General features: G+C 45.6%; 1 protein-coding gene across 1 annotated transcript; it reads right to left on the bottom strand.

Moving 5' to 3' along the window:
- Positions 1–625: 625 nt before the first annotated feature.
- Positions 626–13,388, bottom strand: CRIP1 (cysteine rich protein 1). The gene is made up of 5 exons (XM_053391023.1): positions 13,280–13,388; positions 4,174–4,268; positions 2,393–2,450; positions 1,052–1,099; positions 626–943 (listed from the first exon to the last, which is right to left on the bottom strand). The coding sequence occupies exons 1-4, from the start codon at positions 13,317–13,319 to the stop codon at positions 1,059–1,061; spliced, it is 234 nt and encodes a 77-aa protein (XP_053246998.1). The 5' UTR covers positions 13,320–13,388; the 3' UTR covers positions 626–943; positions 1,052–1,058.
- Between the last annotated feature and the right edge of the window lie 305 nt (positions 13,389–13,693).

Here is a 13,693-nt window from a genome sequence, read left to right as displayed (position 1 = left end):
CAGTCAATTACAACATGCTTTACTTCCTAGAGTGGACAGAGACAGGGGGTACATAACTTCCTGTTCCTGCTCTAAGTGACTCAGCCTATGAGTGTGACTCATGCTCTGCCCTGTTTGTTCCTGTTCGATTCAACTCATAGTTAAGTCTAATCCATTTTGTTAGCACTTAGGCCCATCCTCACAAAGGATGTAAGCCACGTTATATGTTTGTAACCTGAAGCTTAAAGCCTGCCTTCTAGGATGTGTACTGTGAACAACTTGTAAGTAAACTTATTGTTATACTTTTAAATGCAGACTTGTGAGTCTTTATTATATTTTAGGAGGGAGAAAAGGGGAGATTGGATTAGACATTTTGTAGAGATTCAAATGAATCTACCAGCCAGCTTCTGTGAATATAGAGGGGATTTGCTCTGCTACGTCACTCACTAGCATGAGTGAAGGAAGGATAATACTTAACAAATATTTCCTTACCTATTATCCTAAACATCCCCACAGCAATGGCTAGTATCCATTCCATCTGGGATTCCAAAGAAGATTCCAAAGGGTCTGCTCAAGAGCCTCCAGGGCAGCAAATACAAGCACATCACGCCTCCCCCGCTTCCAAAGATGAGCTGCAGCAAACCTCTTCAAATCAATATTTTATTACTGAGACACAATCATCATCATGGACAGCAGAGTCTAAAAGCAGGGCTAGGCTTTGGGCAGGAATTCATTTCCAAGAATCTCGGTGTTAAAATTAGGAAAAAAGATTCTGGTCTCCACCTCAAAGTATGTTTCCATTTATACAGAGCAGGAAATCTCCCAGTTATCTAGCATGATGCTTCTTTTGAAAGCCTTCATAATAAGCTAGCTTGCTACATGTTTGGGGTGGGGGGGAGGCACATTGCGGCTATTATGATTTGTGAAACTGCTGGAATCCACAGCCAATTCCATCCTTCCAGCCCTAAAAAGAAGGCAAAGAGAATACTGTGATCAAAATGGATCTAAGCCATCAGGGCTACAAAAGCAATCCTGGGTCTATCAAGAAGAAGCTTTAATAACAGGAATTTACCTGAACTTCATTTGAAGGTGTGGCTTTCAGCCCCTCCACGACCAAACCCTGAAAGGAAACCAGACAAATCAATACTAGTGGCATTTTCCACACCTGGTTATCTAGCCATGAAAAGAGCCACCCAAGATGAGGCTCTGAATGGGCCCTGGCCAGGACTTTTTACAGATAATGACAATTCCCTCTCTTGTAGCCTCCCAGACATATACAGAAAAGGGGTTTTCCCCTCAAGGGACAAGATTAGTTCATCATCCATAGTTATCCAGGGATCTGAAAAGTCATATTAATTTAATGAAAGGACAGTACATCTCTAGTTTGGTGGACCATGATCACCAAGCAGCTTGCGTCATCAATCCCTGCCACATGGAAAGGCAGTTCTTTCAACATACTCCTCCAAAGGGTACATTTGGCTATTCTGCGACAATTAGCCTCTCAAACAGAGACTGAAGATCATCTCCCAGACCCACTTGTGAATGGGTGCAGAAATCCTAGTTTGGGGATTTGGGGCTATGTCCACACGCTTTGCCATTGGTACCAGCTATGTCAGATTGCAGGAAATGTTGAAGCCATTAAAAAAACAGATTCTTCCTGGTGTTTCTCAGAAAAACATATCAAATAAAAAAGCATATCAAATAATCTTATTTTACTGTTTTAACAATGTAAAATGTATCATTAACAACTTAGAATATAAAAGGCAAGAAGAATTCACATGCAATTTACCTGTATGCTCATTTCATAGACTTGGTGCGGAAATATATATTGCATCTGAGTGTTCAGTATAAAAATTTGTTCTCTAATACTGTAGATTGTCTTACATTATTTTTTAAATAAAAGCATTTAATGTTGGGACCCACCCTAGTTTTGTAAATAGTTTAAACATATAGCTGCATACTTTGTACCAGACCAAATACTCTCATTTTATCTGAATGGAAATCGTAAAAATATCAATAAGCATTTACAATATGTTGTTTTTTTCCAGTGTTTCCCCATGTCTTCAGAATCATCTGACTGCACAGAAGGTGCGAAGAGATGGAAAATGGAGCCTCGGACGTGTTGCAAAGGCGATTGGGTGGGAATTGGATTAGGAAGCTCCAAGGCAATCTTCAAATGTGACAGTAAAGTCTGTCACCATATGGCTGCCACACATTAATGTACAACAGCAAACAGCAGAGGCACTTAATGTGCAGCCCAGCCAGCATCTGGTTTATAACTACTTCACAGAGAGAGTTCTGCCTCCTGTGAGCCAGAGAGACTCCAATATACACGGGGATACTCTGGCATGTGATCCTATTTCCATAAGATGAAATCTTTGGAGCAACAAGTGCTTGTCTGGAGGAATCTTACCTTTTGGTCCAAACAAGGCAGCATAGCAAGGGTGGTTGCAATAAGGCTTCCCATCATGCTGCAGAGAGAATACAAACATCTCAGAGGAAGCAGGGTAGACGTGACAGTTGATGGAAGGATTGTAGTATGTATGGAAGACGGGACAGACCCAGAGCCACCAACCAATTCCTGCTGGAGGCTAAGAAGGCAGAGCCTCACTTGCCTGTCTGCTCTTGGGGCAAAAGCCAGGCCTGCTGCTCAGAGCAGCTGCCTACAGCTCTGTTTGCCCTGCCAGAGGAGTGGAGTCCACAAATAATGGCAAAGCAGGGGTGGCCAATTTTGACAAACCGTTGTGACAGTCCCCTCACAAACAGACAAACCCAATCCCCACAAGAGTCTCTCCTTTCCAAAACCCCAAACCAACCCCTCCAAAAACTCCTACTCTACATTCCCCCACCTACCCAGCAATATGTCCTCTGACTCCCTTTAAAACACACACAGATAGAGACAGAGAGAGAGAAACCTTCAGTTCCCCCACCCAGGAAGAAACCCAAACTCACTCATTCCACAGCTCACAATAAACTCTCACAAAGATACCATGGTAACACAACACACCCACACCCACTCAGGAAGTACACACAAGCCATTCAAACAGGCACCCCGCCCCTCGCCAGGCAGCCCCAGCTCCCTTTCCCCATGCGCTCCCCTCTTCCTGTTCTCAAAAGAGGCTGCTGGGCTGGGTGTGCTGCAAAGCAACGTTCCAGCTGCACCACCCTCTTCCTTTGCTGCTCAGCTTCTGCACAGAGAGAAGGGAACAGGATGGCTGGTAATGGGACTAGTAATGGGACTCTCTCTCTCTCTCCCCAGAGTTAAACTAAAGAAAATAAATTGTAACTCTGTAATAATCAGGAGGGGCCGCGCACAGTGTTGGGCAATCCAAGTGGCAAATCATTGCAGTCAATGCTTTGCTCCTTCCATGAACACGAGAAACGGCACTGCAAACCAGGGATTTGTTTGTTAGCTGGTGGTTACCGTGGTGTGAAAACCAGCCACCCTGGCAGCACAAACACGACCTGCAGCCAACTAATCTGAACAATAAGGCTGTCTGTCATCCGGCGTTCCTTCTGAATTATTTCCCTCTTCTACTTGAGCGAGGGGGAGCATACATTCACTCCTGAAAGGTGGGAGACCAGTTAATAAGCTGCCAAAAGAAATGTTTTTGTGATCCTCTTTTCCTCCTGCTCATATGTATGTGCAAGGGAAACAATGGGAACCCCAATAATTTAACTGGGGGGAAACAACAACCCACCAATAAATTGGGTAAACCATAGGTCCTGTGTAGAACTTTAAAAAGGGGACATCTTCATGCACAGGTAGCTTTTAGAAATAAATATAATTGATGATATCATATATTGTTCTACCCAATGAGACATGTGAAAAACAGTAAGAAACAGGTGACCAGAAATCATTGACTAAAGTCCATTTCACATAGATATTCTGCAAGTATCTTGCAATATCCTTGGGAGATAAAGATGGCATATAAACGTAATAAATAATAAGATGAAGAAGCCAGTGGCTTTAGTTAGCAGGCTATCTGCACAATCTGTCAGAGCAAGCACATATCACAATTCTGCTTCTGTTGCTCAACCCACTTTAGAGGCACATGCATATGTTTGCAGCAAATTATTCAGAAGCATCACGTCAGAAAAAGCCACATGGACATATGCAGTTACTCTGCAAACAGGCTCCACCTGGAAGTTTGTCATGCAGGCAAGAAGCAGCCACCTCAAACCTCGACTTACCTCCGCATGGCCACCTGCAGTCAGGGTCTTGCTGCATTTTTCGCACTTCAAGCACGGCCGATGCCAGTCTTTTCCCAGGGAAGTGACTTTCTCAGCTACCGTGGCAGGGACACAAACAAGAAATAGTGGTAACAACAACAACAACAACAACAACAACAACTTATTTATACCCCACCCATCTGGCTGAGTTTCCCCAGCCACTCTAGGCAGTTTCCAATCAAGTATTAAAAACAATACAGCATTAAATATTAAAAACTTCCCTAAACAGGGCTGCCTTCAGATGTCTTCTAAAAGTCTGGTAGTTGTTGTTCTCTTTGACATCTGGTGGGAGGGCATTCAACAGGGCAGGCACTACTACCGAGAATGGCCTCTGTCTGGTTCCCTGTAACCTCACTTCTCGCAATGAGGGAACCACCAGAAGGCCCTCGGCAATGGATCTCAGTGTCCAGGCTGAACGATGGGGGTGGAGACGCTCCTTCAGGTATACAGGACCAAGGCAGTCTAGGGCTTTAAAGGTCAGCACCAACACTTTGAATTGTGCTCGGAAACGTACTGGGAGCCAATGCAGATCTCTCAGGACTGGTGTTATGTGGTCCCAGCGGCCACTCCCAGTCACCAGTCTGGCTGCCACATTCTGGATTAATTGCAGTTTCTGGGTCACTTTCAAAGGTAGCCCCACATAGAGTGCATTGCAGTAGTCTAAGCGGGAGATAACTAGAGCATGCACCACTGTGGCAAGACAGTCCGCAGGCAGGTAGGGTCTCAGCCTGTGTACCAGGTGGAGCTGGTAGATAGCTGCCCTGGACACAGAATTGACCTGCGCCTCCATGGACAGCTGTGAGTCCAAAATGACTCCCAGGCTGCACACCTGGTTCTTCAGGTGCACAGTTACCACATTCAGGACTAGGGAGTCCCCCACACCTGCTCGCCCCATCACCCAAAAACAGTACTTCTGTTTTGTCAGGATTCAACCTCAATCTGTTATCCGCCATCCATCCTCCAACTGCCTCCAGACACACAGGACCTTCACCGCCTTCACTGGTTCCAATTTGAAAGAGCAATAGAGCTGGTGAACACCCAGCCCAAACCCCCTGATGATCTCTCCCAGCGGCTTCATATAGATGTTAAAAAGCATGGGGGAGAGGACAGAGCCCTGAGGCACCCCACAAGTGAGAGCCCAGTATACAAGCACTCAGTGGCTCCTTACACCAGGGTTACAGTCACCAAAACGGAATGACTAGTTGCCATTTGGGGGGCAGGCGTCTCGAAAGCCATATTTTTCCATACAACATTTCAGTTCCTGAAATTCATTCTAATTGTGCAGATAAAATAGTACAATTCTACAGGATGTGTTGCTGGTGTGTGAAAACAGTCAAGATCCAAGGATCTCCAGACATGCATCTCCAGTTGGGGGAGACATCAGGCACCATCCTGGCATCTTCACCTGGTTGCAAGTGGCCGAAAGCCAGGTGCAAAATGTGCTTGGCGCCTGGCAAATTTTGAATGCTGCAAGCCCCAAACCAAGAACTTGGGAATTTGCTGTGACACGTTTGTCCAAATAGATCACCTACTTGTTCAGCTTCTGAGGGACTGCAGGCCGACAGTCTCTCATGCCGCAAGTATCATTTGAACTCACTTGCCACATCAGCTCAGTCAAACACATAGATTTCAATCTATCTGCTTCCCCTCCTAGTCCTATTTACAAAGGGTGTCATTTTAATAAGGCTCTTTCAACTACTGCAGCTCACAAATATTTTCCAAGGGACAAGACTTAGATTTTTCACAGCAACATTGTTTAGCTTTATGTTCACACTTAAAGATGCGCTACATCCATTGTTCCAAGCACTACCCAATTTCAAACATGCCTTGAGGTGCTCCTGCAAGTTCATTTCCTTTTGAAGCAGTGTAATTGCTTTGCTGCTTCGGAGAAGGAGGCTAGTTCACCAACACAGGAGCCAGATATATGGAGAAACGTGACTCAAAGAAGTAGGAGGCCCAGGGTTCGCTCTGATTGTTTAGAAATACACAATCGCTTTGAGGTCCTCTCCCCTAGCATGGAAGACAAAGAGCAGACTCCATTTGAGGATCTCTCCCTCATTACAGTCGATCAGGTATATGAAGACGAGCAGCAAAGTCAGTCCTCAGGGAATGTGCAGGCGACCGTGGAACGGACAGCTCACGGAAGAACCCCGACCAAACCTAAGAGGAGGCGTGTAGTGGTGATAGGGGATTCCCTACTGAGGGGAACAGAAGCAGTGATCTGTGGGCCTGACAAGATGTCTCGGGAAGTGTGCTGTCTCCCCGGGGATAAGATCCAAGATGTAACTGAAGGACTGCAAGGAATCATAAAACCCACTGACAAATACCCCTTCCTCTTGGTTCATGTGGGAACCAATGACACTGCAAGCAATAGCCTGCAGAAGATCAAAAGAGACTACGAGGCTCTGGGCAGGAAATTGAAGCAATCAAATGCACAAATTGTCATCTCATCTATCTTCCCAGTTGAACGACGTGGCCCAGGGAGAGAGGGGAAAATAGTGGAAGTGAACAGCTGGCTTCGCAAATGGTGTAAACAGGAACGGTTTGGATTCTTAGATCACGGACTGCAGTTTCTTGAAGATGGACTACTGGCAAGCGATGGGCTGCACCTCACAACGGTTGGGAGGAACGTTTTTGCCAAAAATCTCAGAAACCTCATCAGGAGGGCTTTAAACTGACTAATGTGGGGGAGGGAGACAGTGCTCCTGAAGGTAGGAGTCTATCAATTGATGAAGATGATCATCCAAATGTCATAGACCAAATGGAGCAAACAGCACGCAGACCTAGTGGTGGGAGGAAAAAATCCTTAAATAAGAGGCACGGGGGAATGATTAATGGACTTCAATGTCTGTACACTAATGCGCAAAGCATGGGAAATAAACAAGATGAGCTTGAGCTCTTGGTACAGCAAACTAAATATGACATAATAGGCATCACTGAAACCTGGTGGGATATGTCCCATCATTGGAATGTAATAATGGAAGGATACAATGTATTTCAGAGAAACAGACCAGACAAGAAAGGAGGAGGAGTGGCGTTATATGTCAGGGATGTGTATACCTGTGAAGAGATCCAAGATTTAGAACCTCAAAGCCAAAGTGAGAGCATTTGGGTCAAAATTAAGGGAGAGAAGAATAACAGTGACCTCATTGTGGGCGTTTACTATAGATCCCCAAGCCAAACGGAGGACATAGATGATGCCTTCCTGGAACAGATGGCCAAGCATGCAAAAGGAAGGGAGATAGTAGTAATGGGGGACTTCAATTACCCGGATATTTGTTGGATGTCTAACTCAGCCAAGAGCATAAGGTCAAACAGATTCCTCACTGGCCTTGCAGACAACTTCATTGTCCAGAAAGTGGGAGAAGCAATAAGAGGAACAGCCATTTTAGATCTGGTCCTAACCAATGTTGATGACCTGGTTAGTGGGGTAGAAGTGGAAGGATCATTAGGCGCGAGTGATCATGCTCTTCTGAAGTTTACTATAGAGCGGAAAGGAGCAGCCAAGCATACTAGGACTCAATTTCTTGACTTTAAGAAAGCCGACTTCATAAAACTTAGGGAAGTGCTGGGTGAGATCCCATGGACAGTAATACTAAAAGGAAAGGGAGTTCATGATGGCTGGGAGTTTCTTAAGAGGGAGATAGTAAAAGCACAACTTCAGGCAATACCAATGAGACGGAAACATGGAAGCCTAAAGAAGCCAGGGTGGCTATCTAAAGAACTTTTAACTGAGTTAAGATTAAAAAAGGATGTGTACAAAAAATGGAAAAGGGGGGAAACCACCAAAGAGGAATTCAAACAAATAGCCAGCACGTGTAGACACAAAGTCAGAAAAGCTAAAGCACAGAATGAACTCAGGCTTGCTAGAGAGGTTAAAAGCAACAAAAAAGGCTTTTATGGGTATGTTTGTAGCAAAAGGAAGAACAAAGAAACAGTGGGGTCACTCAGAGGAGAAGATGGTGAAATGCAAACAGGGGACACAGAAAGGGCTGAACTCCTCAATGCCTTCTTTGCCTCAGTCTTCTCCAATAAAGAAAACAATGCCCGACCTGAAGAATTTGGAGCAAAGGATTCAGCAGAGGAAACACAGCCCAGAATAACTAAGGAGATAGTACAAGAATACTTGGCTAGTTTAGATGTATTCAAGTCTCCAGGGCCAGATCAACTGCATCCAAGAGTATTAAAAGAACTGGCACATGTGATCTCAGAACCACTGGCAGTCATCTTTGAGAATTCCTGGAGAACAGGCGAAGTCCCGGCAGACTGGAGGAGGGCAAATGTTGTCCCTATTTTCAAAAAGGGGAAAAGAGAGGACCCACATAATTACTGCCCAGTCAGTCTGACATCAATACCAGGGAAGATTCTGGAGCAGATCATTAAGCAAACAGTCTGTGAGCACCTAGAAAGGAATGCTGTGATCACCAATAGTCAGCATGGATTTTTGAAAAATAAGTCATGTCAGACTAACCTGATCTCATTTTTTGACAGAATTACAAGCCTGGTAGATGAAGGGAACGCAGTGGGTGTAGCCTACCTTGATTTCAGCAAGGCATTTGACAAGGTGCCCCATGATATTCTTGTAAAGAAGCTGGTAAAATGCGGTCTTGACTATGCTACCACTCAGTGGATTTGTAACTGGCTGACTGACCGAACCCAAAGGGTGCTCATCAATGGTTCCTCTTCATCCTGGAGAAGAGTGACTAGTGGGGTGCCACAGGGTTCTGTCTTGGGCCCGGTTTTATTCAACATCTTTATCAACGACTTGGATGATGGACTCAAGGGCATCCTGATCAAATTTGCAGATGACACCAAACTGGGAGGGGTGGCTAACACCCCAGAGGACAGGATCACACTTCAAAACGACCTTGACAGATTAGAGAACTGGGCCAAAACAAACAAGATGAATTTTAACAGGGAGAAATGTAAAGTATTGCACTTGGGCAAAAAAAATGAGAGGCACAAATACAAGATGGGTGACACCTGGCTTGAGAGCAGTACATGTGAAAAGGATCTGGGAGTCTTGGTTGACCACAAACTTGACATGAGCCAACAGTGTGATGCGGCAGCTAAAAAAAGCCAATACAATTCTGGGCTGCATCAATAGGAGTATAGCATCTAGATCAAGGGAAGTAATAGTGCCACTGTATTCTGCTCTGGTCAGACCTCACCTGGAGTACTGTGTCCAGTTCTGGGCACCACAGTTCAGGAAGGACACTGACAAACTGGAACGTGTCCAGAGGAGGGCAACCAAAATGGTCAAAGGCCTGGAAACAATGCCTTATGAGGAACGGCTAAGGGAGCTGGGCATGTTTAGCCTGGAGAAGAGGAGGTTAAGGGGTGATATGATAGCCATGTTCAAATATATAAAAGGATGACACATAGAGGAGGGAGAAAGGTTGTTTTCTGCTGCTCCAGAGAAGCGGACACGGAGCAATGGTTCCAAACTACAAGAAAGAAGATTCCACCTAAACATTAGGAAGAACTTCCTGACAGTAAGAGCTGTTTGACAGTGGAATTTGCTGCCAAGGAGTGTGGTGGAGTCTCCTTCTTTGGAGGTCTTTAAGCAGAGGCTTGACAACCATATGTCAGGAGTGCTCTGATGGTGTTTCCTGCTTGGCAGGGGGTTGGACTCGATGGCCCTTGTGGTCTCTTCCAACTCTATGATTCTATGATTCTATGAATACTGTGGTCCTGCTCTTTGTCATTTTGATTCTTTGTCATCTAAGAGCAAAAGTCTCCAGATCACAAACCACAAATTAAAGGAAAAACTCAACAAAATCAGGCAAATATCCACTGAATGCAGAAAGAGAAGACTTTGCTGGACACACTTCAAAAAATAAAGTTTTTTTTAAAGGCTAAACCACTGCTGTTTACAATTTATAAGGGCTGGGAGATTTAAAGGGCTTTGCAAGTACATTTTGAAGCAAGAGCTACATTGTTGGATTTCTGTTGATCAGGCCCTGCATTAACACCTTAAGCAAATAGGTAAGAAAATGCTAAAAGCAGCACAGGATGAAAGGTGATATGAGCCAACTCAAGTCGGTGGCATCAAGCCAGCTCCGTCTACAGAAAACTTCTAGCTACTTCCCCATGAACTGGAGCTATCAATGTCAAAGGCAATCATTTCCTGTTAACCATTTCCTGTTCAACAGCACCTACTACATGAAAAGAAAAGTGACATGAACAAAGTGTTATGGTTTTTCTAAATACAGCAGTGGCAGGATGCATATCTGACTTGAAGCCTCACTCATCTAAGGAGGAAGCTGCCTGTGGAAGTGTGCCTTGGCCTCTGCACATGCTCAGAGCTCCCCTTCCCATACTGTAAGACTCCAGGGCTGAGCTCTGCTGCAGATCAGACATAACTGCACATATAGTTGGATTTGTACATTTTGTCCTCAAATGTACACAGGAGCTCTGAAATTGATTACCGCGTCTTAGAGGTGAACACAGTGTCTGCTTGGCAGTCCAGACTCCCTCAGATGATGCTTGAACACTAATTCTCTGGGTCCCATACAAACTTGTAACACAAATACTGTACACCTTTTCCCGATTTGAAAAAAGGAGGCTTAATTGGTGTTCTTTAGCTTTTAAGATTCATTTGTTTAATCTTTTTATGGTTCTGGCTGCCTGTTTTGTATTTCCAGCTGTGTAAACCAATATGCTGTGACTGTATGTTCATTCTACATGACTGTTGTATCACTTAGACATTGTTCCTTTTTAAATACGTGTGTGTGTGTGCGAAAAGCAAGAATATTTTACATAATCATTCACAATCATAAACATACATATACATAAATATTGATCTGTACATGAACATATGAATCCAAGTTATTGGCAGCCCTATATCCATTATACAGGGGTACCTTGGGTTAAGTACTTAATTCATTCCGGGGGTCCATTATTAACCTGAAACTGTTCTTAACCTGAAGCACCACTTTAGCTAATGGGGCCTCCTGCTGCTGCCGCGCCCCCGGAGCACAATTTCTGTTCTCATCCTGAAGCAAAGTTCTTAACCTGTAGCACTATTTCTGGGTTAGCGGAGTCTGTAACCTGAAGCGTATGTAACTGAAGCGTATGTAACCTGAGGTACCACTGTACCCAATTCTATTTTGGGGGCTGTCAGAACTTACTTAGCCATTTCCTCTCTAACTGTTTTGTAATGACACATCATCACAGTTAGTTCTATGACCTCTAATTCCCCCCAAACTTTCCTGATTAGTTCAGTTTTTGGTCCTCTGTTCTGTTGTTTCTACGATCAGTATCCTTGCAATGGATTGGTATTTGCAAAATCTGTATTTTATGTTTTTAATGCTCTTGTCGGTGTGTAAAATTCAGCAAACGTAAAGATTTGTATGTGAAACATTTCCTTAAATATTTCTATTACCATTTGCCAATATTACTGCTTTCTTACAAGGCTCCCCCCCAATAAAAATCACCTTTTGGTTCCTGTCAAATCCAGCTCTTTCCCTCTCCTGATTTACAGATTTTTTCCCTCCAGTACCACTGAACTGCCATTTTTATGTAATTTTATTTATAAGATATGGCAATTGAAAAATTAGAGCCCCTCTGAAACAAAAACTGGATTTTTTGTTCAACTAGTTTTCAAAATTATTCCCTTGGAATTTCTCTATTTGTATTGTAATTCAATTTCATCATATAATTATGGATTATTTACCTATTTTTTAAAAATAATAATTTAAGTATCTTGGAGAACATTTGAGATATCTTTCAGTTTGTTTGACTCAGTCTTATCCTTCCAAATTTCCTAATTGTCAGCCTGTTCGGAAAAGTCCCAATTTGCAAATACTGAGTGGGTCTACCTTCAGTTTTGCTTATACTTGTTCAATGGTCTGGAAATCTTTCCAATCTTGAAATATTTTCTATTTATTTTCTTTCCATATCTGGAAATTTCCCAGTTGTCCTTTTAGACTGAACTGTTCATATCTTCTAGTAGAGAAGTCAATGGGGAGGGTTTGAGGAATAAGAACAGTTCATATTGATGCCACATTTTTATACATGCTTATTACATGTGACTCCCCTCTGTAAAATGTTTGCCTATCTTCTTTACTTGTCCATAGTGATACTTAATATCGGGGTGCCAACTCACCCTCAGGACGTGCGACGCCACACAGGAAGGGGCTCGGACGCAGAGGCACAGACTCTGCCTCTATGTCCAGGCTCCCCAAAAGGCCGCCTCACTGGCTGGATGCAGAGGGCGAAGCTGAACTGCTTCTCTGGCAGCCTGCTGGCCTTTCTCCTTGACTTTGTGGGTGCCCAGCCTCCACCACTGTATTACTGTGGGTGCCCAAGAAACCATGGCCCCCTGGTCTTAACTGAACATTCCTCCTATGGTCTATTACATTTCCTCATCTGGTACCATTGCATCATCCATGCCGGACCAGACCTGCTGCATCAACATGGCAACTTATGTCTGGAAGTCCCCATCCTCCCATCTTGTTTTCTCCAGGTTCCTTCCTACTCGTTTTCCTCTATCCTATTGCCCCCCCCCCCAACTTAGCGCTATTTTATTGGGCCTGCATTGCAAACAGGGCTGTCCGGAGCAGATTCCTTGACAATACAGTCTTGGTTCTTCCCAGTTTTCTGGGTCTGCCAGACAACAGGCTTGGCCAAGCCTTCGAACTTGGCTCTTCTGTGCCTTCGCCACACCGCGGAGCAGCCCACGTCGTCGTCGCAAAGAGCCCGAGCCTGCGGATCTCCGTGTCGCCATCACTGTTGCCGCCGAGGGGCTCGGCGTCGAGGAATCCCCGGGAGCACGGGCTCCGAGGCTGCTCGGCTCCCGCAAATCTGGACAGAGCTGTCCAGGTCCTGCAATCTGGCCTCCGTGAAGCCCGTCCCGTCCAGACGCGCATTTGCCCGACCCTCCCGCCTCCGCTGCGCCCGCCGCCGGCAGCTCGGCCCAAGCGACCCTCCCTTGGCCCAGCCTCGCCCGCGCGGCAAGCGGCGCCCCCCCGAAGCAGGGCTGCCCGCGCGAGAGACGCGCCCCCGATCCAGGGCAAGAGAGCCTCCCGCCGCCCCGTCTAGGCGCCCCGACGGGCACTCTTACCGAAGTACACCTCCTTCTGGCACTTGGGGCACTTGGGCATGGCGGCGGCGTCGAGCACTCGGTCTCCCCGACGGAGGCAGCGGTGGCAGCTACGAGCGGAGAGCCCTTGCACTGGCTGCTCGCTGCTGGCGGAGAGGATCCTGCCTGGCCTGGGCGCCTCCGGCCCCGCCCGCCTGGGCCGCGCCCTCGAAGCTCCGCCAGCGACGCCTCGCCCTTTCCTCGCCGCGAGGAAGCCTCCCGCCCGAAGCCGACGGCCCTTGGCTTAAACGCAAGCGAAGCTCCTCCAAGTTCGCAGCAGCCTGAATTAAACAGGCACCAGCCTTTTGAACTCGGCGGGCTCAGAAATGACCTGGGTACCAACCAGTGTAGTCGTTTAACGGAAATACCCGAAATACCCAGGTAGTTAGAATTCAG

Source organism: Podarcis raffonei, chromosome 6 (genome assembly GCF_027172205.1).
Source record: "Podarcis raffonei isolate rPodRaf1 chromosome 6, rPodRaf1.pri, whole genome shotgun sequence".
Taxonomy (NCBI): domain Eukaryota; kingdom Metazoa; phylum Chordata; class Lepidosauria; order Squamata; family Lacertidae; genus Podarcis; species Podarcis raffonei.
Note: the sequence above shows the minus strand (reverse complement) of the source record. Positions and strands in the feature narration are given on the sequence as shown.